This window comes from Tyto alba, unplaced genomic scaffold, assembly GCF_018691265.1.
Source record: "Tyto alba isolate M040663 unplaced genomic scaffold, T.alba_DEE_v4.0 Super-Scaffold_42, whole genome shotgun sequence".
Taxonomy (NCBI): Eukaryota; Metazoa; Chordata; class Aves; order Strigiformes; family Tytonidae; genus Tyto; species Tyto alba.
The window spans coordinates 5,502,538-5,529,677 of record NW_024881318.1 but is presented as its reverse complement, the minus strand read 5'-3'; the positions used below and the strand labels follow the sequence as shown (position 1 = coordinate 5,529,677).

Genomic DNA, 27,140 nt, shown 5'->3' with positions numbered 1-27,140 from the left:
CTTGCTTGGCAGTGTATAATTCTTTTGCTTATTATGAGACTTGAAATGTTTCTTCCAATACTCCTGTCTAGGTTTCTTCTGCAAATGATCATGAACACCTGAATTAGGGTGTGCACTGAATGAATATTTGCGTTTGGTGTTTGGTGGCTTTTCTCCCAGCTTTGCTTTGGCTGGTGCAGACCATCTGAGTGCTTGGGGCCACGGGGAGGGAATTTAGACCTCGTCACCAACACGGTGACTTCTGCAAACCGCTGCTTCTAGCGGTTGTTTGAAGAATCATTTCAGTGCAAGGTTGACCATCAGGTATTTCACTAAATATTTTAGCAGCCTTCCAGTACCTAAAAGGGCTCTAAAAGAAAGCTAGAGAGGGAATTTTTACAAGGGCATATAGTGACAGGACAAGGGATAATGTACTTAAACTGACAGAGGGCAGATTTAGATGAGATCTAAGGCAGCAATTCCTCCCTGTTTGGGGGGTGAGGCGCTGGCCCAGGGTGCCCAGAGCAGCTGTGGGTGCCCCCTCCCTGGAAGGGTTCAAGGCCAGGTTGGACGGGGCTGGGAGCCCCCTGGGCTGGGGGAAGGGGGCCCTGCCCGGGGCAGGGGGGGGCACTGGGTGATCTGTGAAGGTCCCTTCCAGCCCAAACCATTCTGTGATTCTATGTTACTTCTTTACAAAAGAGACAAAGGGAGCACCGCTGTCATTAATAATGCAGATGGTGTGTTGGGCAACTGGGATGGGTGGACGCCCTGGACCTAGAGGTGCCAGCATGGGCGTGCTGAGCGGGAGGGGCAGAAGCTGCTCGTTGTGATCTCCAAAGCTCAGGAGTGGGCAATGTGGTCCTGCTTGGTGACATGGAGAGGCCCCGCAATAACACCACGGGGAGCTTCAGCGGGAGCAGAGGGACTGCAGATGTCTCTCTCCAAGCCGAGGAGGACCTCAGTTTAGAGGCTGGAGTTCAAGCCCATGATCAAGGTATGTAAATGCTCTCGCGGGTCCCAGCCGTCGTGGCCGGCCTTCTCCATGGTTTTGTTTGAAGAAGAGCAGAGAGAGCAGCATCCCCGCGCCCGGAACCTGCGGGAGCTGCTTGTGGTGGCCTCCATGCGTGGGTCTGTCCTTCCGTTACAGCCACCCGTGGCCACAAGCTAGGACTGGCAATCCAATGGGGCCAGGAGGAGCTGCCGGCTCAGCTGCTTTTAAAAACACCTTGAAATGTCCAAATGATTCCTCCAGTGGTTCGGTTGCTGGCTCGGTGATTGTTCATCCCCAGGCACAAATACGTGACTATTTTTACTGCGGTTTATTTTTGATCGTGTTGTGATTCAGCAGGTGTTACACCACCGCAGAGCTGCATTAACCCGATCTTCGGAGCTTTACCATTACAGTAATGAAAAAAACACCTTCAGCTTACTTTTAAATATGATTTTAGGGACATCCTGGGAAGTGTTTCCAATGCAAATCCCACTTGGATCCCAGAGTAAAACTGCAGCTTTAGTGTCAATGAGTAGTACAAGCGGAGCTATTGGAGACCGGACTGCTAATGGTTATTTCTGTCCCTTTTAACCCAAGACAAACACATATTTGAACAATTTCATGCCACCATCTAACATTTTGGAGAGCTTGTGGTGAGAATACTGTATAATGTGGCATGCAGTCATTTCAGCTCTGAAATGCTCAGGGGGGGTGGTTCACAATGATTTTAAGAGGAATTGAAGAGGACAAATACACCATACGGTGTTTGCTCGTGAATAGTTGCCTTTGACATTTTCAGAGGCAGGGTTTGATTTTGAAGTAGTACAATACTGGGTGAATGTAGTCCTCTCAAAGTGCATCTTCACTTTCCGAGACCTCATTTTGAACTGCCATCTGACTGCTGTTGGAGCTGGTTTATAACAATCACGTTGCTAAATTAAAAAAGTAGCATTTTATTTATCAAAAAAATGAAAATCTGTCTTAAAAAGATGACCTTTCCTCATGGGGGCTTACTCTGTTGGCTCGGGTTGCAGCAGAATAGATTGCAACAAAAAGGTTGCTTTGATTAATCTTGTCGTGGAAATATGGTGTTTTAAGAAGTCTGTATAAATTTTTATTAAGCTTTAGAGAGAATATATCCAGGTACATCTTTGACAGAACAGACTATACTTAAAAATACAATTAATTCCTGTGATATGTCACTGTTGCATGAAGTGTTCATGTGTACACACAGATGGTTTATTGCTTTAAGTGTAAGGAATATATAATATTCCTCCCAGAAAATGGCAATAGACGTAGGTAAAGGTGCTTCAAGGTGTGATTTGAACTCTGTGCCTCGGTGTCCGTGGGTGGGAACCACGCGGGGCACGCCTGATGACCACTTGGTACTTGGGTGCTAGTTCTGTCCTCATGTTCCTGGGAATTCCTCCCTAGGTCATACTGGTGGTGGTATGAATATCTGGGGCAAAATCTGGGGTAATTAAACAAAACTGGTAGTCCAGTCTGCTGAATGGAGCAGGTAAGAGTAACTGGTCTGTGGGATTGACTCTGTGATCAGGGATAGCAGAGGGAAGAACTGTGATTTATTTGGGGTTTTTTTCTTTTTTTTTTTTTTTTTTTAAGAATAAGGAGTTTCTCATGCTAACCTATTTTTATACAGCTCTGCACTAGAAGGATACTTCATAAAACCAATGTGAACAGCATAAATCTAGTGCCAGGTCTAATAAAAACAGTCCACAGCGGAGCAGCCTGAACCTCGCAGCTTGGCTAAAACCACCATCACAAAACAGCTGCTAAAAATGCAGAATGATCTTCCAGCTCTGCAGTGCTTTCACCCCTGCCTCGCATCCCCTGTCGGCATGGGCTGCTTGGGCACCTGGGGCTCCCACCACCGCGCCTGCGGCACTGTAGGTACCCATCAGTTTGGGTTTTGACTCAACAAAGACAGGTGCAATGCCGATCATGTTCACATTTTTTTTTTTTTCCCCCCTCCCCTGCCATTTCTCCTCTGCTGCACATGGACGTTTTGGTGCAAGAAGGGCAGTGCTGGGTTAGCAAACACCCTGGGAACCCCGCGCCTCTGGACGGAGCAGGCAGTGCCGGGCTGGCTCCTTCTCTGTGGTTATTGAGGTAACTATTTCAAAATCCTGGGACGCTTCTGTTAGTCCCACTGGCACTTCAGGAGGGAAGTGGAGATCAATGGAACATCTTGAACTCAGCCAGGTCCAATTACAAAGGGAGGTCGAGCTCCAAGATGAGTAACCATCTGGCTGTGACCGGGGCTGGGTGATGGGACAAGCAGCGCCGCTGAGTTTCTGTGCAGTGACCCCGCTGCTCTTGGAGCAAGAATAGGGTGGGTTGATGTCAGATGGATGAGGTGAAATGGGTTTTGGAATGAAAATTTAATAAAGAAAAATTCCCTTAAAAAATATATGCTGTCGGCCCCCAAATCCTGGCCAGTGTTAATTGCTTCAGTGCCAGTGCGAGTGCCCAGGATAGAGCCACAGTAAAAAGCCTCTTGCTCCACATAAGTTCAGTGCTGCATCCCCCCAGGTGAGATGAAGGACAACGAAAGCACACTGCCAATGGGAGATGGGATAGGGAAGAGAGCAGGTGGGCATACAGAGGGGATGAAACTCCCCTGCTGAGCAATAACGAGCAGTAAGGGAAGAAAATGGTTTCAGCCTGAAGCATTTTTGCTTTGTTCTGCAAGAGACCTGTGCTGATGGGCAGCTGGGTGCTGGGAAGCCTCTGGTCATCCAGGTAAATCCTTCTATAAAACACTCAGCAGCGTTACAGGAGGTGGAAGGTGAAAGGAAACATGTCGTGTGCATGAACTGGGCGCAGCCAGGCACTGCCCATCTTCTGTGCACGTGTGCGTATATAGAAACGCACGTGTTTAACCTGCTGAGTGCCTGGGGGAGCCTCTGGATCAGGCCTCTGGATTGGAAAGGTTTGTTTCCATCCATATAGTTCCATCTTTCCCTCTCATCACAAAGCTCAGCCACATTTCTTCAGCCTCCTTCGCCTCTGGAGATGTGAATTCCTTCTCCGTGATGAGAGCTTCTTGGCCTTGCTGTAGGAATAAAAACACCAGGAGCCTGGGATACCTCAAAGCAAATGTACAGAGGACCCGAGCTGTCCACATACAAATCATCTGCTTTTTCAGCTTGCTGGAGGTGGTTGACCTTTCAGTTATTCCACCCCTGAGTGAGTAGCCTGTAATTTTAGGAGTTTGATGAGCCTAACCATGTTTGTGGATGGGCAGCATTCACATCCTACCTTGGAAGAGTCACCAGTCCCCAAAGCAGGCACTACTGGGGAGGAAGAGACCTTCAACTGAGAAGGCCTCCTCGGGCTTGAGAGTCAATTGTTTGGCACAGCTGGCTGTGCGGAAGGCTAGGCAAGGCAAGAGGGACGTGCAGGAGGTCTGGAAGCAAGAGACAGCCCTCCTGGAAACAGTTAAAAACGATTTGGAGGGGCCTCCAGATTTTTCTTGTGTTATCCCATGCGACTGTCAGCTGCGAAAGGAAGAGAGAAGAAAAGCCTCCCTCTCCAGAGAAGATGGTGTGTGATGATGGTTGTTTATTGTAGGCTGGAAAGGCTGTTGCTGCAGCAAAGCAAGGCCTCACGTTTGAGTGCTTCTGCTGCTAACTCTGCATGCTGAGCAGCTGGAGCCCTCTGTGGTCCCACCAACCGAGATGATGGCTCATTATTCTCTTCCTACAAAAGGATGCAGAGAAATTAGGTTTTCTAGCCAGAATCAGCAGCAAAGCAGGGGCTCACGTTGCTCGTGCATGGCCCATGCCGTCTCTTGGCTGCGGCTGCTGTACATCTCATCCCGCTGTCTGCTTTTGGAGCTGCACCCCACCACCCTCCGAGCACCACCGGAGCCAGACAGGCTTTGCCCGGTCTGGGTGATCTTCTTCACCCTCCACAGCAGAGGAACAGGCTTGGCTGGGAGCAGAGATGGTGCTGGCATGTGGAGTCGTGCGTCTGCAGAGAGCTGGCAGTGGCGGTTTATTTGTGTGTCACCCCTTAATCCTCAGCCAGGCTGTGCCTTCACTCGGGATCTGATGGAAAAACAGACGGGAAACTGAAGGCAATGGTGGCAAAAATGTCAGCCCGTGAATGGCTGAGCAGCAAACATTTAATCACAGAGCCATTTACAGAGGGGTTGAGCAGCAGGAGCCTTAGTTTCTGCGACTTCTCTGTCTCCAGAGACACCAACACACTGTGCACCGACTGAACTAGCTCACTGAAAACCAGACGTGAGCAAGACCTGTCTGTCATCTCTCCTTCAGGCACTTTGCTGCTGTAAATGATGTTCCTCAAACACAAAAAACACAGCAGCTGCCAGTAAATGCTGAGATCTTCCATCTTCTTGTCTCCCACTTTGAGTTGTTCTCCCGGGAGCTGCGTGGTCTCTCTCCCACAGAGAGACATCTTCAGATGAGCATCACTGTGCACATACCCAGTTTCCATTAGCCAACCCTTCTTTCCCGACCTTTAAAGATCGTCTAGTTTAGGGCAGTGCAGTTACCGTGAATGGGAGGAACCCACATCCTGCACCAGTTCATCCAGGGGAAGGGCCGACACCCAGCCATCACGCCCCAGCTTCTGCAGCTCCGTTATCTGGATGAGGTTCCTGCTGAGCTGCCTGCTCAGCAGCAGCCGTAAAAGAGTCAGGATCTGCTCTCCAAGAAGGTGGATAGAGAAAAGAAGGGGTGGAGGCAAAGGTCTCCCTCAGGAGGATGTCCCCAAGCCAGAGCTGTCGCTCTGGAGGGCGGCTCTTTCCCAGCCGCTGGACGAGTGGAAAAAAAAATTGTGTTTCCTGGTTAAAAGTCTCTTTGACTTGAGAGTTGTGCAGCTCTCGGAGCTGTGAGCCGGTTTAGGCGAAGGCAGACTGCCCTCTGCAGGAAATCTGATAAAAAGGGGGTTCCTGGCCTTTCTGATTCACTGCCGGGATTAAACCCTACAGATCAACCCCACAGGGGACTCAAGATGATGCCACCACCCAGGGCGAGAGCCCAGCCACCACCCTACATCCTCCAGCACACTTCCATTTTTCATGTGTGGAAGAGCTGCAGGGTAAGGGCTGGTGATTTGACATCAAACTTTTCCCTCTGTCGGGAGGAATAATGGGATCAGACCGTTCTGGAATCATGTGTGGGCAGTGAGGAGCAGCTGCAGGTCTGGGCTTGCAGGGTGGTGAGCGTGCCCTGCTCCTGAGGATGAAGCCAGCAGATGCTTTGTCTTCTTGAATCCCATCTGGTAGGTGTTCTCCAGCAAAGTGTTTAAGCACGCTGCCGTCAAGCTGGTGAGCAGAGTCATTTAAGTCAGCAGGGATTACTCTCGCGCTTTGTTGCGTGCACATGTGTGGCTAAGCATTTTGGTCGCCTAGGGTGGTATTTAAGTAACAGAGGTTAGAACAGAAAAGGAAATTATGCTGTTTCTGGTGACCGGAGTCCACACTGCGCAGGTGCTGAGGCCACCTGGATTGTATCAATGTGTCTAAAAAATAGAAATTCCCGTCTTCAGCACTGACAGTATGTTCAGTGCACCCACTGACAAAGACAGAAGGGAGGAACCTCTTCCCATGTGGGACTGAACTGGCCAGTGTACCTGTTAAAGTAGGTGGCTTCTAAAACCTACAAAAATATTGCCACATACCAGTACTTACAAAATTAAGTTGGAGACTGCATTTTCTTTCATAGCATGTGATCTACTAGGGGGGGAGCTGAAAATAAGAAGTCCAAACCTTTCTGAACATTAACCTGGTGCTGCCACCAGTTTGCACATAAACTGCACACCCCCAGCTATCTAGGACAGAGATAATGTCCAGCTGACATTCACATGAGTTTATCAGCCGTTGAAAAATCACAATGTCCCGTCGTTGAGGCCTTTGTGTGTGCTGCTGAAGAGTAAAGTATCCAAAAAGCCACACATACAGCAGCTGTCCCTGTGAGTATTCTGCGATGGATGCAATTTGCAGTCTGCAGGAGCTGTGAGGAATGACTGAAACGGAGGGAGAGCAATGAACTGACTCTCCTGGGCTCAGGCATGCAGAAAACAGACACTGCAGTCCCGCACACCGGCTCGCCTGGCCAGGGGCTGTCCCTGGGGGCGCGGGGGGACGGCTGCGGTGAGCGTGGGCATCCGGAGGCTTCTGCATCTGACAGCACCCAACAGCTTCTGCTGGAGGGGCAGCCCTGGGAGTGCATTAAATGAGAGCATTAAATATCAGCAGGGGTTCAAAGTGACCCCAAAACCCTCCTCAGGACAGAAGGGATTGCTCGAGCCTGCAGGTCAGGCATCCTAAGCTGAGGTCCTGCAAAGAAAAGGGAGCAGATCCCCCTGGAAGCCATATCTGAGCACCTGAAGTGGATAAAGGTGGTCCGGGACAACCGGCACAGATTTCCCAGGTGTAAGTTGTTCCTACCAGCTTCCTGTGACGGCTGTCTGACGGCTTGCTTCTTGCAGCACGCTGCCTCTAGACCTCTGGCCAGGAGGCTCGGAGCAGAGCTGGGATCTGTGCTCCTGTAGCTCTGTGCCATGCCATCTTTTACCCTAAAGTGTCTTTTTCAATGGCTTTCTTCAGCCTCAGCCCTCAATCCTTGGATTGAGGAAAACAGGCCTAAACTGGAAAAAACCTTGTTAGCTAAACAGGTCTGAATTTTCAAGAGACTCAAATTCCCTCGCCCTCAGAAAAGAGAAAAAACTTGTTTGTGGAAGCTGTCAAGTGTACGAGACTTCCATTCACAGCAGTGCTGGTGAAATCTTGATGGAGTTAGGTTCTCTGTAATTTAAACTGCAGGAGAGCTTCTGAATAAGTGCCAAAGCTCACTTTATCACAGAGGTTTTGTAGCTGGCTTATAACTCTCTACCCAGATGTCTCATAACTAAGATGTCTGACACTGCTCCAAATCTAGATGTCTGTGCATTCTGGAAAGTGATACAACGCACGATCGATGTAAAGGATTTATGGCTTTTATTGTCTGTATGAGATGCAAAAACTCATTATGTAACTGTTTCTCCTTGGTCACATTTTTAATATCAACCTTCTCATGCAGGAAGAGCTAGATTTTCTGATTCAGCTTGCAATACATGGCCAGTGAGAGTGTATGTCAGATGACTTAAAAGGCAAAGGAGTCCAAGCAGCGTATCGACGTAACACTGTGGGTCAGCAGCTACAACACTGCTTTAGCAGCGTCCCCTGGATTGCTTTGCCTTCAGCAACGGTACCAGGCAAATGGCAGCTCCAAAAGCAAAAACCATTTCTCTCTAGTGCCAAGCTGATGCTCTGCTTATCAGCTCTTCCTTCTTTCATAGGAAACTAAGCTGATTTGCACCGCTTAGGATGCTACCCTTTGCTGGCCTTACAGAGAAGTCAGGGTGGAGATGATGATATTGTTCTAACAAGTACAGAAAATTCACTCTTTGGCCTCTTAAGCCAGTATGATTTGGAGACCTGTGAAGGTTACTGGATCTTCTTTTGGCGGGCTTCTTTATTACTTTTGTCCATCACTGCCATATGAAGACAAAAGCCCATTGTTCTCATTAGAGAGAGTTTGAAGCCTGAGACACTCGTGTAACTGCCTGGGAGCCTGGGGAGAGAGTGTGGTGTCCATCAGCTTCAGAGCAGAAGCAAGAGCCACTGAGTGTGTGTACGCTGATGGGACCCATCCCTGAACGTCTGAGTTTCACTGCTGCCTCTGATCAGTCCCTGTGAGGTCCGTTCTCATTCTGCATCACACATGCACACTGTATTAGATGAGAGGGGGACAAAAAAGCACTGTATGCTGATTTCAAGGTCTTAAACCCAGATGCAACATCGCCAAACGCTTACTGGTGGGGTTAGACTCCTCCCTGAGGTGTCCAAGTGGCACCTCTTTCCAGTTTAACAGAAGTCAGAAGGATTTTAGTACTTCTAATCTCATAGTGAATTTAGTGTTTAGTTTTTGATGCTTTTCATACCTGCTTTGGTCAGATAAAAGCATGGCAATCCCAACTTGGTGTATACTGAGTGATCAGAAGAGGGCAGTCCTTCTCCTCTGTACTTGCTTTACTTTTTGCTCGAATTAACAATCTCAAAGCCCCAAATCGATGCTTCAGGCTTGGGCGGGTATGGTTACACTGGTCGGGGATGTGGATAGATAGAAGCCCTGAACGACATCGCTGCGCTGGAGTAGGGCCCACTGCCAAGCACAGTTGTATCAACAAGGCTGCACTGTCACCTTACTTGTTATTTTTGCTGTGGAGCTGCAGGTGTGGAGTATCTGCGAGGATTACGTTGGTCCTCAGCCCCCCTCCTGGGTAGTCACACAGAAGGGAGACAGAGCGATAAACCATTGGAGCCTCACGGTGTAAATTAATGAAAATGCAGTTAAAGGAGGCACATTAAAGATCCAAGGTTTCTCTCCTGAGCCAGAATTGCCAGCCTCAGTTCAGCCTCTGCGTCCTTCTGTCCTCCCATCAAGACAGCTAAGGAGCTCAGCCACTTCAGCAGAAATATAAGAAACGTGATGTCCAGGAAGGTGGTTCAGATGGGCAGAGGTCGGGTGCTGTAGCTGCTCTCTGGAAGAAAGCTCCCCGTTTTGAGGGTGATGTAGGAAAAGGTCACTGTGTGTCTGCACAGGAGCTGCGAGCTGTGACCACAGCACGTATCGATCCTGGTTTTGCTGCAACTGGTACAACTAGCAGGAGTGGAGACGAGGAAGGGGTTTGCCCCAGTTCCCAGCAGAAAAGTAGATTTATTAGGGGATGAAGGCACCAAAAGGGCTGTGGCCTCCCCCTGCGAAGGCCACTCTGTGTGGTACCTGGGGTCTCTGCCCCAGTGGTAAGGCAGGAGCTGGGCAGCCTTTCCTTCCCAGGGCACCTGCTTCTGGTCCCACCATGGTGACCAATTTATCTCCAGTACAAGCAAGTCTGTGCAATTCTTCTCCTTACTGTGTGGCTGTGTTAATGGAGCAAAAATGAAGAGGGAGGAGAAAGTCACTGGCCAGGGTAAGTAAAGCAGAGTGGGGCAGTGATGAACGTGGACTGAGGAAACTGAAAACTGAAGGAAGTGGAGAAAGAGCCAGAAAAGCAGGATGAAATACCACCCAGTTAGACCATCTCAGGTTTTGTCACGATGTCCCTGGCTGTTCAGGCGCTCAGCAGAGTAGAGGCAACTGATGATCTGCGGTCAAATGGGTCACTAGCCTAAAAAGAGGCTCCAGATCAAAAGCAAAGAAAATAAAACATAAATTAAGAAGCAGCAAATGCCAGACCTGTTAACCTGCAATGACAGTTATATCCACGCGTGCCATAGCTCCCTAACTGGGAAGATTCACAGACACGTATGGATATATGTTTAAGCAACGTCATCCCTAATCAAGACAGATTTAACAGTGCCACAAAATGTCCCCAGAGGCGGGAGCTTTGTCATCTGCACTGTTAAATTGTTAGCACAATCCCAGGCATAGTTCTGGATCAGGCCAGCTAGCATTTTCCCAAACAACTGTGGGAATTAGCACATTATTCCCAAAATACAGTCCACATGCAAACATCGGTTTGGATAGTAAAACACTTTAGTAGCGTGGATGTGGGCTGTTCTCATGAGAGCTGGTCTCACAGCCAGAGAATAGTCTGGACACATTTGATTGCAAAAATGCTACATGAGGAATTTTGAGCAGAATACTTTAAAACAGAACAAAATTACTAGGCAGAAGTAGAATCAAAATAACGGAAACAGCGTAAAGGTAATTAGCAGTGTTGTTGCTCTAAAGATGTAAAAGAGGTAAGGTTTGTGGAGAGAAGTAACATCTTTTAGTGGAATTGGTCTAATAAAAGATACTATTTTTCTTCACAAACCTTGCCTCTAGGTAACGATCATCTTTACTGCCTAGTTCCTGCTCATAATGTAAATGAGAAGAGTCACAAGGGTCATCTTTGTATATGATGATTAGTCTAAAGATATAGTTAACCCTCAGCACTTTTTAACAGAAATAAAGGTGAAGATGCCAGTTTTTATCAAGCCACAGAAATTCTCTTCCAGAGAGACAGCTTGCCTGCTAGTTTGTACTGTAAAAATTTCTGAGCTTGGAAGTAGATAAAAACTAACATGACTGCTTAAATAATAATTTGTTCAGTAGCTGTGTATATATAGCTACATTATCAGTGTATTTATGGGAGTGACAGTGTAGGTGTTGAGGCAGTGCTGTGAAGGGAAGGAAAAGAGCCCTGGATTTAGGTGAGTAGAACAGTGAAGTGATTTTTTTTTTTCTTTGTTAAATTTACATTAAGAATCAGTGGTATGAAAACAAGAACACCGAGTCCAGCTCTGGTGATGTTGCTTTAAATAGGATATTTGAAAAACTGGAAATGTTACAGAAAGGAGAGACAAAATTATCACAAGGATGGGATACAAAAGTCTTCTGTTGAATTTATCAGGCAGATGCAGTTACCCATCAGTAAGGTTCATCATGAAACAGGAGGTATCTGACTCTGTGATTTAGCAAAGAGAGACAGAACAAGCAGCAAACGATCAAAAGTCTAGGAAAACTCAAATGGGAAATACAGGATGATTTTAGGAGAGTGGAAGTGATTTAAGAAAGCCGCCTTGATGTATGCCTTCAAACTGCGATCGGATGGCTTTTGGGAGAGGTGTTTTACTCCAGCACAAGCCACCGGCTTCCTCTGAAGACGAACCCCAGTAAAATGCAATGGCCTGCACGTATGGGAAATCTGGTGTTATAATCAGTCTCCTGTTGCACTGAAAATTTCTGAATGAATTCGCGCCTGGGAGTGAGCGAGCTGTGACACAGCCTGGGGCTGGTCCTGTACAGCCGAGAGAGACAGCAGAGCCGTGGCCGTTGGCTTTACGGAGCTGCGCAATGCCAAGGGCTCCCAGTTGTTCTCTTGGCAACAGCGAAGCAACAACATCATGTGCGCCAAAAGAAACTCTTCTGTGTTGAGGACCAAATATGGTGATAAAAGTCCTCAGGAGGAAGAAGAAACGACTGCTGCTCTTGTACTATGGCGCAGGCGGTCGCATGAATTAGCTATAAATACAACAGCTGCTCGGTGGCTGTGCAGTAGCCTGGGATGAAGAACAGGCCTGAGAAGGCAAGGTCCCACGCTGCGTGGGATTGCTGTCCCTATAGATCAGACGTAAAGCCCCCTGACCGGGTCGTTGGCTGAGCTGCAGCATGACACATGGCCCCAGGCTGCTGCTGCCCACCCGTGCGCGACTGGGGTTGGGTTGAGGCGTGGAGCGCGGTCCAGCCCTCCTCTCCACAATGACCTGTAGCTTAAAAGAGGTTTGGTAGGTTGGAGTCTGGATTTGAGAAGGAATTTAACTGGTACCAAAGAGCTGCTGGGAGAAAACTCTGGTGCAAAAGTAGTGGGTGCGCTGTCTAGAAGCGAAAGCTCTTCCTCCCATTAAAAATTCTTGCTGGGGGTTTCAGGCCATGCAGCCCTGCCAAATCCCGTTCCCTGGGGTGCAGGTTTTTCTCTTGTGGGACGAATTACAACACAGCTTTCGAGAGAGCCTGTCTTTCACAAGGAAGTGTTACGCACTATACTTCAGCAAGGCATTAACTCTTCATGAGATACGTTGGGCAAGATCCTCAACCAGTCTACAAAGGCACGGGCTTACAGTAGTACTGATCTCTGCTCGTCGGGTATGAAGTCCGGCATTTTTAAATGCCTTCAATTTGGGCTATTTTTAGCCAGGCACAAAGTCATGACCTTGCATGTTATTTTAGCAATCATCTCCTTTGTTTATAGGTGCAGCACCGCATTATGCAGAAATGTTTCAGAGCCGTCACAGTCATGCTGACAGGGGGAAAGCAGCAGAATATGCATTTCATGGCAGGCCTCACAATCACGATTAGAAGAGAAGGTTTTGATTAAGTGGGTTTATATATTTATTGTAACAGTTACTATAGCAACTCTGCTGCTTTTAACTGCACAGTGCTCATTTGTACATCTAACATTTAAATCACATTACGTGCCAGAAGAGAATTAACAGCCGCACAGTTTGTGACACTGGAAAACGTGTCAGAGTTTGGGCTGGAGAGGAGACAGACAAAGTCTCAGATGAGCTGAGTGGTGACATTTCATACCACCGTTCCTTCCCTCTCTCCAAACACTGTGAAAGCTTAGCTGGGGAGGAGTATCATTCCCATTAAGAGACACCAGTGTTAGAACAAACAGCCCGATGATATTATCAAAAGTGATGCTTTTTCAGACTGCAGTTCTTTTCTGGGCCTGGCAATTTCAGTGCTGACCTGCAGCATTAAGTGCCTTGCCACCTTTTGCCAAATCTTGTTTTAATCCTCTGTACGGCAACACACAAGACAGGGTAGCGCCCCAGTGCTGTCGCTCTGCATGTTTTGAGGAGCCCTAAGCGGTGTAAGGCATCCAGCACTGTGGCCCTGGCGCTGGGAAGCAGTGTCCATCTTGCTTCAGGTAACTATACCCAGGGGGGACCCCATTCCCCGCCAAGAGACCTGCTCTCTGCTGCCTTCCTCCTGCTTCGCCTTTCCTGCCTCGCCCTCCTCCTCAGCGTGCCACCCCTCAGGAGCCGTGGTCCCCCGCTATCCTGGGTGCTACAGAGACAGCCTCATGGCCCCGTCCCCTCACCGCCCCGTCCCCTCACCGCCCCGTCCCCTCACGGCCCCGTCCCCTCACGGCCCCGTCCCCTCACCGCCCCGTCCCCTCACCGCCCCGTCCCCTCACCGCCCCGTCCCCTCAGAGCCCCGTCCCCTCACGGCCCCGTCCCCTCAGAGCCCCGTCCCCTCACGGCCCCGTCCCCTCACCGCCCCGTCCCCTCACCGCCCCGTCCCCTCAGAGCCCCGTCCCCTCACGGCCCCGTCCCCTCAGAGCCCCGTCCCCTCACCGCCCCGTCCCCTCAGGGCCCCGTCCCGTCCCCTCACCGCCCCGTCCCCTCACCGCCCCGTCCCCTCAGAGCCCCGTCCCCTCACCGCCCCGTCCCCTCACCGCCCCGTCCCCTCACGGCCCCGTCCCCTCCCGACCCGCTCCCTTCATGACCCCGATTCCCGTCCCCTCACACAACCCCCTCGCCCCGCCCCCTTACCGGCACGCCGCTCTCGGAGCCGGGCCTCGCTGATTGGTCACCGTCCCTGGCCTAATTAACATACACACGGCCGCGCCTGGCCCCGCTTCCCCTCTGTCGGGGCGGGGCCACACGGGAGAGAAGGCTCATTGGCCGAGCGCCGCCGCCGGCCGGCCAGCCGCTCTCCCTCTTATTGGCTACGTTGGCCGTCAGTCATGGGAAACGCCCCGCCCTCCGGAGTGTCCCTCCCTGTTGCCTCCTTGTTCGCTCCAGTCAGTGGCGGGTTCCGAGGCGGTCGGAGCTCTGGCGGATGGGAGCTGCTGTTGCACAATAGAAACAGGTCCTCGGCCAGCATCACTCAGAGAGCAGCAGCCGCAGGAGGAGGTAGATCCCGTTCTGGTAACAATTTTACAATTGCAATGGCGTACGAAAGACCTCTTGTCTCTTTCCAAACCCGTATCTTGGGGGCATATTCTCCAGAACCTCGACCCTTGCTGCCTTTCCTCCTCGAACGCCTACCCCCCGCCACACCCCTTGGAAACCTTTCCCCCCGGCCCTGCCGCCTGCGTGTTGCCAGGGTGAGGAGAGGGCTTTCGCTTCGTGCCCCGGCCGGGTTATGCCGCCGAGCCGCGGGGGTGCGGCGGGCAGGACCGCGGCCGGGAGGGCCCGGGCGTGGGGCCAGCCCCGTCCCGCCGTCGCAGGGTACGAGGCCCGCCCGGCAGCGGGGTTGAAGGGGGATGGAGGGAGCTCCCTGTTCCTCGGTCCGGTCCCCTGGGGACGACTGAAGTCGTAGCAATGCAGCAGGTCGCCCGCCCAACCCCTGTCCCCCGTGCGCTGGGAGGGCCCCGAAGCTCGGCCTGCTGCGGGGAGCCCTCCCGGGGCCCGGCCAGCCCGGCTGGCAGGTGGCAAACACCGAAAGGCGGCTGTTTTTCCTCAGAGGAAGGAGCACATGCACTGCCCTAAGCCGTGCGTGTTTACCGGCTGTCAAAACGGGTGACAAATCCATTCTCCACCCTCTGAGAACAATGCCCCTCCTTGGCAGCAGCTCCTCGGGTCAAGCCTGGGAGGATGCTCCCCCCAAACCGGCCCAATTCGGGACTCGGCTGCTTCTGCATCTCCTCGGCGTTGGCTGGCGGTCTCGGCACTGACTTTCAACGCGCGGTGAACTTTTACGGCGCGGCCCTAAAAGCTAGAGAGTAAAAGTTGGGAAGTCGCAGAGCTGCTGGTGCGGTGCTGGGAGAGGAAATGCTGTCGGGCTGCCTGGTATTTTTAGAGCCAGACTCTGCAGTCCTTGGGTTTTGCCTCTTGGCAGTTTGTTGAAAGAAGTGGCGGTGGCTGTTTGAAATGCCACCATCTCAGGTCTCACGTTCCTCTTGACTTCCTCGTAACGTTAAATGGTACTAGATAAGTGCTGGTCTCTGAGCAGCCCGGTGCATTTGTCATGGCACGGATCTCCTAACTAACAGAAACCCGAAAACTTACAGCGTGTTGATAAAGGACTGATTAAAAAAGACGATCTTGCATCCAAGCAAGCTATTAATTATTTGGTATCTTAATTCCAAGACATTAATAGTGATCAGCAAAGTGCTCTTAATTCCAAAACATCAATAGTGGTCAGCAAAGGGAAATTTTCTATATGTGTTTATACACATGGGTAATAGAAGGAGCTAGGCAGAATATGAAACTCTGCGAACAATCCATGTGTGTGCATGTAGCCAGCAGCGTTTAACATGATGTTGGCTCTGTTAGACATGGTACAGTCTGTAGAAATTTAGGCTGAGTGTGTATTTTAAGGGAAAGCGTGTGCTACAGTCCCGGGACAAAACTGCTGATAATCCTGCGAGGTAGCATTATGAGTCAGCAGCATGAGTGCAGGCAAGATTTGAAGTTTTTTCTTCTGCAAACTAAGAAAGAAGCTGTCAAAATGCACTGTAGTGTGCTGTGCTTGAGTGAGTACTAATTGAATGTTCATTTTTACTACTGGTGGCAGCACCTTTATTGCAACAGAAGGAGCACTTGGCTGTTACTTGGGCTGGTAACTAATTGTAACTGTAGTGCACACCAAGGTTTATAAGTGATTGGCAGGCTGATAATTCACCTGATCGGCACTGAATGAATTAGCAAGCAGCTCAGTTTCTCTGTGCTTGTTTCTCCCAGGGAGTTCCCTTTTGTAAGTATGCATCAGTTGCTGCGAACATGCATGTTTCTCTCTCAACTTATATCCAGAAAAATCCATATTTTTAAACTGAAGAAAACGACTCTAATACAGACATGTACCAGTTCCCCAGAATAAAATAACAGTGATTTTCTGTTTATTTTTGCAGTCTTTTTGAGGATTCTGCAGGGTAAGGCCTTTGTCCCACACGTGCAAATGTGCATACCTTTACTACTGGTAGCCCTCCCAGTTAGATAAATGAAGTAAAATAAAGAATATGAATATATCTTCTTATCTGAGTAGGTGAAAAATACCGTGTTGCAGTTTCCACAGTATAAGGTAATGGACTTTCTGATACTTAAGAAAAATATTTAGGTCAGATGCATTAATGTATAAAAAAACAGCTCTCTGATGTTCTGTGGTAAGAGCTTTTATGAACCAAAACTCCAATACCAAACAATTTAGTCCTACTTCCTAGTTGTGCTGCGAGAAGTTTGCCAATATTGTAAGTTAGTGTAGAGAACACAAAGGTGTTTTTACAAAGGTCTTCTGAAAATATTCTCATTTGAATTCGCCTAAGTGTGCTTTATTTGCTGAATGTTTCGAGCCTCAAGTTGTGAACTTAAGTACATCTAACTTTTCTCCTTATTGAGTTGGTTGCCTCAGAATAACAGGGAAGAAAGGTAGTTTCAAGATCTGCTTCCAAAATGACTCACTCACCACTGCCTAACATTTTATTTGTAACACCCCCTCCTATGATTGTTCGTTTTAATTTGCAGATCTCAAGGTACCTTAGAAATGTCATTTAAAATGATGGCTCGGGACTTTGCTGGAAGGAACCTGAGATACCATCACCACCATTTTCTGTGAACTTCCCCCAAGAGCATCTAGTCAGCTCAGGGAGCTGGAGGTGCTGAGTTGCTGTGCAGAACTGTTGCCCAGACTCATCTCTCTGCTCCTTCCTCTGCACATGTACGCACTGGGGTACTCCCGTTGTGAAATGGAAGTGCCCCTTTCCCCCCTCGATCCTCAGAGCACCCACTGCAGTGCTGCAGGGTTGTGGGTACAGGGGAAGCTTCTTTCTTTAAGTGAAAGTCTCACTGGGAGACACACTTATAGTTGGTACTTGCCTAGTGTAATAATTTAGACTGCTTTGTCATTACTGAAGTGATGAAGCCAGCTAGAGTGTGCCTGGTTTGTGTCATGCTTGGGTCGGCAAGGCTTGCCTGTTTATTAAAAAAAAATAAGTAAAGTGCAATGGCGCATTCACAGAAGACTCAGGGTAGTGCAGACTCACTGGATAGATTGCTTAGGGCACATAGGAGGCAATACTTGTTGGTGTTAAAGCAGTGGTGCTTAAAAAAACCAAAGCTGATTGAGATCAGAAAGATGGGAAATCTGTGAGGCCTGTATGGTCTTGTATTAATAATTCCAGGTTATGTTACGAAGGATCAGCTCCTGTTAACACACAGGTCTTGGTGGTTTATGTACATGAAAGAAAGGCTGGAACTGTTTATTTACACAAGATTTCGGGAGTACTTGAAATATGTTTAGCCATCCTTCAAACTGAAGGAAGACTGCAGTCATCAAGTGCAAGTTGCTGTCCACTGAGAAATACTCCTTAGTATCCAGGTATAATCCACAAGTCAGGCAGCCTGTGCAGTAATTGAAGCAGACCTTGCTTTAATTGACACTGGGTTTCCTGACTCTCTGAGCAATGTAATTGTACCTTTCAAAAGTATGATGAACCTTTCCCTTAAAAGTAGCTTTTGCAATTTAACAAATCCATAATTGCAGCAGCAAAACATTCGCTCCTAGATAAGGGCACTTGTGCAGTATTTGTAATTAGTTTGACCTGGCCAGATGCCTCCTGATAAGGCACAGAAGAGAGCTGTCATCTGCTATGCTGAAGAATTTAATTCTCTTAAATTGTGACACAGCATGTATGTGGAAATAAGTCAAAAATTACCAGTTGTATTGGATTAAGTCTAATGGTGCACTGCAGTTTTGCTTAGTCCTTACCATTGTCAAGTACTGAAAGAAGAAAATAAATCCTTGTTCTGGTTATGCTGACACATGTTTTAGCAGGAATTTTATTCCTCTTTCAATTCCTTTGCCTTCTTCCAAATTTCTCCTCACGAGACATTGCACAACCTCAGCACTCTGTGCATGTTTTCACATCATTGCAGCCCCCCATCTTTCCCTCAGTTGACAGCCTTCTCTCTTCTCTATCAGCTTCTGCTGTCAAAATCATATCTCCTTTTTCTTATGGTTTAAGTACCACTATCTCAAGCCTGGCCCCTCTTCTACAAAACCCACCATAAACCATATAAAAACCTTTCCAAAAAGCAGCACGACCCAACCCTTTCATCTCCTTGAAACCAGGTATTGGTTTGGGGACCTCTCTTCCAGATCTGTCCTTGCAGCTTGCTGCCTGCCCCAAGTGCATCCCAGAAACAGGGCTGGCAAATACGAGCCACCAGTCATGGGGCTTCGTGTCCTTTCTTCCTTTCCCATGACACCAGAAGAGAAGTAGTGCTGCCCAGGGTAGCTTATTTTGCTGTCAGTTGGACCATGCTGCAGCTGAAGTATTTTTAATGTCTGGTAGTATCTTTCATCTGAGAAACTGTTAACTGTAATCCCAAATTCCTGGTGTGAGCTGGTTTTATGGCTACCCCAGTGCTGCGTCTGGCTCAGCTCGCAGTGAACAGAGTCAGCCTGGGAGCTCTGTTTTAAAAAGTATTAAAACTACTAACGGCATGTATAGATGTAGCCTTGATTTTTAATCCTAAGGGTTACTGGATTGTCCTGTGCATATATTCTTGAGGAATAATTAGGACTTTTAAAGCAGAAGGACCTGGGCAGATGGGTGGCGTGTTCTTGCCAGGTTGGTGGCCAGCAGAGCTGGAGGAGAGGGTAGGTGAGTCGTGAGGGGCCACAGCCACGTGGGCGAAGCACAGAGACCTTGGCCCTCCGACAGATGAGTATGGACAGGGGATGGGGATGGATGCTTGCTTTGTGGCTTCAGGGTAAGTTATGTTGAGTTCTGGAGGCAGATTCTTGCTAAAAAGCATTTAAAAGTCTGGGACAAAAGGAGTTAAAGATGGGCAAGATGGGAGATGAAACAGGAATAGGAAGCAATTAGAAGAGCAGGGGAAGGAGAGCTCAGGACTAAGTAACCAGTCAGGTTTTACGCTGGATATAAATTAACTGGGATCGTATCTCTTGGATCTAAACAGAGGGACTGAGTGAAAGATGAAGCCTGATTCTTCCCATATGCTGTATGCATCTGCAGTACCTCCACCAAGACAATCATTTTAGGTGCCTGTATGGCACCTGAGAGGAGAGAATAAAGTAAGATTTGTAAGATTCGAATCATACCCCTGAAAAGTCTCTGTCTCTAGTTGATTAGAGAAGTAATTGATCAAGTTAGGAAAAATCTGGGCCGTAATCTTCTTTGATTCTTAAATACTCATTAATCGCAACAGAGTAATTGAATTTAATTAGAATACGATAAGGTATGGTGTTTGGCCTACTTTTTAATTCCGTGTTTAAGGTATTGGCTCATGACAGATTGAAGCCACCCTAACACCAGACTGAGGGGATGCAGGCCCGGGTTTGCTGTGACACTGTAACCACAGATCATTTTTAGCCTCACCTGCATGAGGAGATGGACGGAAAATGAGCAATCAGAATTAAAGCCAGTTAAGGCTGAATTTACCATTCCTAAAGGCTGGTTGTTTTGCAGCACAAATTTAATTTTGCTTATCTATTCCTGATTTTCAGCTGCCCTGAGTTCTGGCAGACCAGCTGTGTTTAGTCCACCGCTAGCTGGTTTAGGGAGGAATTACCATGTTAAAAGCAACATTTGTTTGTAGTGCTGGCAAGGCTTCCATTTGTCTTGTCTTCACACAGTAAATTTATGTTCTTTACCACGAAACAACTGAACACATGGGTTTTGGGTGGAACTTCTTCCAATTGCAAGGCCTAAACAAACAAATAAAGGATGAGAAAGGGATCCCACTGAATGTCAGTGCTGCTTTCCCCTGTGCTTTATAATGGGTAGAAAAGAAACTGAGGTGTAACGGATGATGAAAAATATTAAATATTTGCATGTTCTTTTACAGCTTGGAGGGATTTTGAAGCAAATCCTCAGATTGTAACTTGTAAGATCAGTCTGCCATCTTAAAAGCTGATTATGTTTAAATTTGATTAGAGAGAGGTCTTCTAAAGTATTCAGGCTATATTTAAGATAATGAAGTTTTATTCCTTAATCTAATTTTGGCTTCCATCTGGAAGAAATTAAAAATCCAAAACCATGTATCATTTCATTCCTTAAAAATGTCTCATGCCTGTTTTGCTGTCCTTGTGTGTGTCTTGAATGTGGGCATACAGCTGGGCCAGGGGATGACGGAACACTGGCTGCAGGGGTTGTAATGGAGAGGGAGAGGGGTTCCCTGCCACGCTGATCCTGGATCTCTGCCTCCTTCCGCTCACTGTATAGGTCCATTGCTAATAGGATCTATTTTTTTCCTCTCCCCCTGTCAGGATTCTGCACAATATCGCATGCGAGCTGCATATATCTGTCCTTTCAGGCCTGCCATCTTAATGTGTCTTCGCACAGGCCATGGTCCTCTGTAAGGTCTCACTGTGGTTGCTGTTGTCTCTCTGTGTTGATGAAATGATGTCTAGAGATGAGTCCAGTACACATTTCCTGGTGGTATTGCATTACACAAACATGTAATAAATGATAATTTCTGCTCCAAAGAGCTTGCAATTAATATTGAATAAAATGGGTTTGAGAGTGGTTATTACCTGGCATGATTAAGAACTAATCTTTTGAGTGCTACTAACAAATCTTTTATTTTGTTAGGGAAACATATCCTTTATTGAAAAGAATATATTCTCTCTGAAAATAACTTTTTTTTTAAGGTTTGGAATTAAAAAAAATCTAATAATGGAATCCAGAGTTTGGTGAATCTTTGACCATTTGAGTTCTACATTTTGTTCTAATCTAGTTTTAATATTGTAGCAGACATAGTTTATTTCCTTTCTGTTGTCCAGGCCACAAGATTTCGTTGTCAGAATGTTGTTGGAGAAACTTGGCTTAAATTTTCTTGCAGCACTATACCAAGTCATTTTGTCCTCCCTGGTATTTGCACCAGTGCCAGTTGTGTGGGTCACCACTGAAGGTTAATATTTGCTAATGGCAATTCTGCTCTGGGTTTATGATGCAGTTATAAGACAACACCTAGTGAATGCTGGCTGACTGCAACCCACAGCATAATGCTAGCTCACATTAGTATCCCTGTATGTTCTCTCCACTCATTCATACAGTCTTGTTGTTGTAAAGTCTTCCTTGTTTTTCTTCCTTCTGGCTGCCATAAGATAATTTTAGGTTATTATCACAGTGTTTGAGCAAAGAGTGTTATCTAGAATGTACTTTTGTCTTTTACAACAGATGGCCTACAGATATGAACATTAGTTCCACTGCCTCTGTATCTGAATGAATGATTTACTTTTCCTTTTTTCAGGTGCAGTATATATATAAAAAAATGTTCTCCCGACTACGAGTAGCTGCCACTCCTTGTGCGATGGCATGTCGCAGTGCACATACGAAAGAAAAAGGCAAGCCACTGATGTTAAACCCACGAACAAACAAGGTTGGTAATGTGTGATTATCAAGTATCTTATCTTCATCCGGTAATCGTCCAATGGACCTTGTTCCAGGGTTAAACCACCTCCAGGAGGTGTACTGGGCCACAGCCAAAAAAGGGTACAGAAGATGGAGGAGTCAGTGATCACTGCAAGTGTACTATGTGGACATCTACACTACAAGGACTTCCAACGACGCCTCCTGCTTCTGTCAGCCTGTGCTTCCCCTGGTTTGCTGTGGTTCACACAATCAGTACTGCTGCTTCCTTTGGCCAAATGAAAAATTGCTGATTCTTCCCAGTTACTGGCTTAGTTTTCGGGCTGGCTGAACTGAAGTGGAGCTTTAGCAAATAAAGTCTCATTTCATAGTTTGCAAAAGTTTTCAAAAGAAATCAGTCTTACTAGTGATAGAGTTATCCTCTCTGCCCTAGTCCTGGCTTTTTCCTGCAAGACTGAATTGGGACTGAGCCATATCAGTAAGAAACATCCCTGTGCAGAGTAGGACAGAGAGCATCTAAAAATAAGCCTTGAATGGAGTTAGCTGTGAGGTAGAGACATTATGTTAATTCCATGCATTGGGAGGAACTTCGCCTAAGAACATAACTGGTTTGTTTTTTTTTTTTCTTTCCCATTTTCCACCTCCACATTCCCAATCTCTTATTTTTCCTTACAAAAGTAGTAGTCTTCAGGAATTTTGAAACAATTAATATGCAAACTAAAACTAGTAAGAAATTAGATGAGGTCTTTGTCAGCTGATCCAAGATGTCTAAGGGGGCCAAGAAAGGTGACAAATCTAGCTGCCTCTGACAGGCAATGAGCAATAGAGCTATGGAAGCTGGACTTCCATAGTTTTATCCTATGTTTTTAATGTCTGGCTTTTCTCCTCTTCCTCATTCTATGATTTTATTTTTTTTCCCCTCCTGTAATGCCTTATATTTCCCCTTCAATGTAAATTTCCTGCCCGCCCTTTTCAGCCCATGGCCCTGACTCCTTCTCTCCCCCTGTATTCTTAGCTCCTTCCCATGTCCCCTTTGCCTACACACAAAGAAGCACGTGCTGCTATAAATTGGCCAGCTGGCAAGCTGGACACACAACCCTGAGCTTTTCAGCAGAAGGGCTAGGCTGGTTCTTTTCTTTGCATGGCAAAAACTTTTTTTTTCTTCTTCTTTTTCTGTTTTTTCCTTATTTTCTTTTTCTTTGTCCCTCTCTTTTTGTCAGAATTAGAAGTTGGCCAGTGGGCTCAAAATACCTGAGGAGGCTCTCAAGCTAGGAACTGCAAGCTGTGTCTTCTTGTGTTCTGCCTGTAACTACAGGAAGAATTGCTGCAGCATGTCTTTTGGCAAGCATGACTCCTGAATGTCCTGAAAAGAAAAGAAAAAAGGCAAAATACAGACATGTGGTCATGCCTCATAGTGCTTCTTGAACAGTATAGAATAGTGCGAGGTGCCTTGATACTGCATGAATGCAGGTTGCATCTATAGAGAGAGAGAACTGTAGAAGTTAGAGACTTGCTAACTGCAAAAGTAAAACTGGGATCGCTGTCCCAGGGAAGGAGAAAAGAGTAGATGGGTGTGATTTGTCAAGATCATATTATCTTGAAACTTTTCTGAGCTATAAACTCTTTGACATGCCAGTGGAAATTATTTCAAGCCCTGTAAGCTTTTCCAAGTGCTGATTATGCAACAGTATTCAGACACAAAAACAATAGGTCATTTCTTATTGTTTTTCTAATGGTAATATCTTTTTTTTTTTTTTTTTTTAAGCCTGGCATTCTCTGGTGGACTGAGCACAAGGCAGTATTTTTTATGTTTTTTTCTTTTTTTTTTTGAGGAAGAGGGAAGAACAGAGAGCTGCTTATTAACAGCTGTTGATTTTTTGTATTTTTTAATATCTCCAGGAAATCATGCTTGTGAAAGGAGAAAAACTTTACACATTTGTTTGGCTCTGTTGTATCAGTCTGTTGTTAAGGCTGACACCTGTATGAATAGGTCTGTAAGCTAGCTAAGTGATACTGCTTGATATTGGATATAGTATCTGTACACAAATGTGTTTTGAAAATTCAGCAGAGAAATAAATGATTGACTAAATATGCAAAGTACTTTACCCTTTGTGTTTTTCTTGCCCACAGTGCCTCATGTGCATGTATGATATATATTGTATACATACAGGCACAGATAAAGGGCTCTATCTGTTGTTGGCAGCTTATTGAGATCGTCGTTTTATCACTTGTGTTCTAGCTGCTTATGTTTCATTTTTACAGTCCCTGTCAACACTACAGAACATTTGGTCTCCTTTAATATACATGGGCCTTAAAATAAGAACTTCAAGGTGGCAACATCACTAACAGAAAACCACCCCTTCCTCTTGTGCCGATTAATCTGCTCTTGTTCTCTGCAATTAGAGTAGGTTTTTCTCCTACCATTTGTTTTTTCCTTTTCTTTCCCATCCTTACCTGTCTTTTGCAGGTGCATACTACACCTACATCAACCAGTTTAGGTTTGTTTGTTTGAAGGCCAGCTTTGAAGTGTGGCTTAGAAAAGGTCATGAGCTATATCAGTAATGCCCTTGCTGTTGCGGCCAAACAATTGCAGAACATACTGTAACTGCATTGCTGGCATCCATGTATATTTACGATCTTCCATGATGTTTGATTTCTGCTCTGACAGGGATTCAGATTACAGTTAATTGGCTTCAGGATCTTTTATAGTGCTGGAGATCCCTGTTGTGCAAAAGCAGCATTTTAAGCTTGTTGGGTACTTAGAACACTGTTAGTACAATCTAATTTGTTTAGTACTGGCAATTAAATTGTTATTTATATTGTGGTAATGCTTCGGATTCTCACTCAAGGGCCGGGATTTATTCTTCCAGCACAGAACAGATGATGCAGGAGTAGATGATCCCTGACCTTGGCAATGTCCGTTCTGCCATGTAGAATAGCATCAGTATGTCTTCATCTTCACATCTCTACTGGAAATATGTGACCTGTAACATTATTCATATGTTTGTTTTTTGTGTGCTTGCAGCAAATTTGTGACTCTAAATAATTTGTGACGCTTTCAGCATTTTAGTTGGTGATTTTTCTACTTTGTGGCATCAATTCTTGTTACTCTCTAAGTGTATTTTGTACAGTTGGTTCCATTAATCCTTTTTCTATTACTCTGTTCCTCAATATAGTTTGGTTATTTCATTCTTTAATATCATTCTCCTCTACTGACAATGCCTCTCAAATGTTTAGCTTCAGCAAAAATCTTCAAGACTTTGCATTTAACACACACATGCATGCAGACATGTTCGTATGTATGTATATGCCTGGGCATGTGTGTGTGGGAATATATGAGAAATTTTTAAAAAGAATTCACTGATGGTGTCGCATGTGGCAGTTTGATCCCAGACCAGTTCCTGAGGAACTGTCCCAGTGTCTGCCTTCCATATGGGTGGTCATCTTCTCATGTTGTTTTTAGCTAGACCACTAGTCAGTTTCATCCATATTCATTACCATCTTTTTCAGCCCAATTTATTTTCATCTATGCCTTACTGAATACTTCCAGATACTCTGACAGATTACCTTTGTTTTAAAGAATCAGTTTTCTTAACAAAGATGTACGTGACCTGACTGACTTCAGGCAAATATCCAAACAGTGTGTTTCCAATTCAGAATAAAAAACAAAGAAAGAAATCCCAATCCAAAGTTAGAGCTAGTTGAACAAAATAAATAGGATAGGACAAGAGAATGTGAAAAAAGATTGTATGAACTTCAGTATTAAAAGCAGATGCTTGCTTTCCCCTTTCCTTGCCCTTTCTCACCATGCTGGGTTTTGACACATCTGATTTTGTTTTAATATTTTTTAGACTGTGTCAGTTGGGTTGAGCAGCCGGGGTGTAGAATAAGCAATGCCCATCTGCCTTCCTGGGGAAACGAGGATAAACAGGATGTGGAGATGTACTGCAAATGGTAGTTGTCATGTCACTAAGAAATGCAGTGCTTGAAATACTACCAGCAGTTTGTGATCAGTCGTGAAGAAAGATCCTAGAAGACAGGAAACAGAAACTGTCGGTTTCCTTGCGCATGCACACACAAACACATACACACCCAGCCCAAGAGTCCTGCCACAAGTTTAGTGTTCTGCCCAACTGGTTTGGAGATAGAGGGATTGTTGGATGGCTGTGCATCTGCAGCTTCTGCAGCTTTTATCAGCTTCCTTGAGATCTGTAAGCTTTTAAAGGGAATTAAATGTGGAAAGGTGGAACTGTTTAATCTGTAACCAGCTTTTATCATCTCTCTGAAAAGGTGCTGTAACTGCCAAAGGTGGTGTAGTATTGTACCTCATTTAACTTAGATCAGCTATTCTGATCAGGACTCGTGAGCTGCTGGGATGGTGGGTGGAGAAAGGAAGGAAGCTGTCTTGTTTTTGAAATGTTCTGGTTTCTGTTTTTTTACTGCAGGACTAATGCCATTAAAGGGGAACAAAAGTAATGTCATCTGCTCAGTTAGAAAAACAGCAGTTTAATAAAATGTCTCTGAGGCATCCAGTGATGCTATATGGTGTAGGTGAACCATTTCACACTCATGATTTGCAGTGTCCAGCTTTACCATAACTGTTGGTGCTTGAAAACAACCCTAGATAGGCTTTCTGTTTCTGACTTCTTCCCGTCTTCTGCAGGGAAGTGCTTTTAGTTGAAGCTGCATCATTAGTACATGAGAGCTACTGTGGATTAGCTAAATCTGGTTCAGCAGACAAAGTGATTTACATCTGGTTTCACACATAACAGAGGTGGTGTAAGAACTGGTGGCATTTTTGCCTGCAGAGAGACTAAGGTCTTTAAAGGCTGAATAATCTGGGGATGGTCTGGGTCATTTCACAGTTCAGCAGGGAGTAGATTACTGTGCTCTCAGCCACACCTTCCAGTATATATACTATGCTGTTTCTGGAAGAATAAAGATACAAAACTGGGTTTTAAAAATGAAGGAGGAAAGAAATAAAAGGAGATTTCCATATTCTACACTGTTCTCATAACACAGAGAAACTTTGAATCTTTGGTTGAGATAGCAGATATACCTTTGATTCATATGAGTGAACTTTTTTAATTTGCAGTGGAGACATGTTGTGCAATAGTGAACTTTGTGATTTATCAAAGGTAGGCATAGTTAAGAAGCAGCCTACAATCCAATGTAAAATCTATTTTATTTAAAAAATGTTTATGATGCTACTTCAAAGCCTACTGTATACTGCTGAATATGTTATAACAATGATTAGAAGTTACATGAAATCCATTTGATTCAATCTGTTAAGTAGGCT

General features: G+C 46.1%; 1 protein-coding gene across 1 annotated transcript in view; it reads left to right on the top strand.

The window, feature by feature from the left end:
- Window positions 1-14,286: 14,286 nt before the first annotated feature.
- Window positions 14,287-27,140, top strand: part of ME2 (malic enzyme 2) — a 36,642-nt gene continuing 23,788 nt past the window's right edge. Inside the window, exons 1-2 of the mRNA XM_033011183.2 lie at window positions 14,287-14,417; window positions 21,723-21,851. Of these exons, the coding sequence (XP_032867074.1) occupies window positions 21,744-21,851 (108 nt within the window). The 5' untranslated portion in view covers window positions 14,287-14,417; window positions 21,723-21,743. The remainder of the gene's footprint in view (window positions 14,418-21,722; window positions 21,852-27,140) is intronic.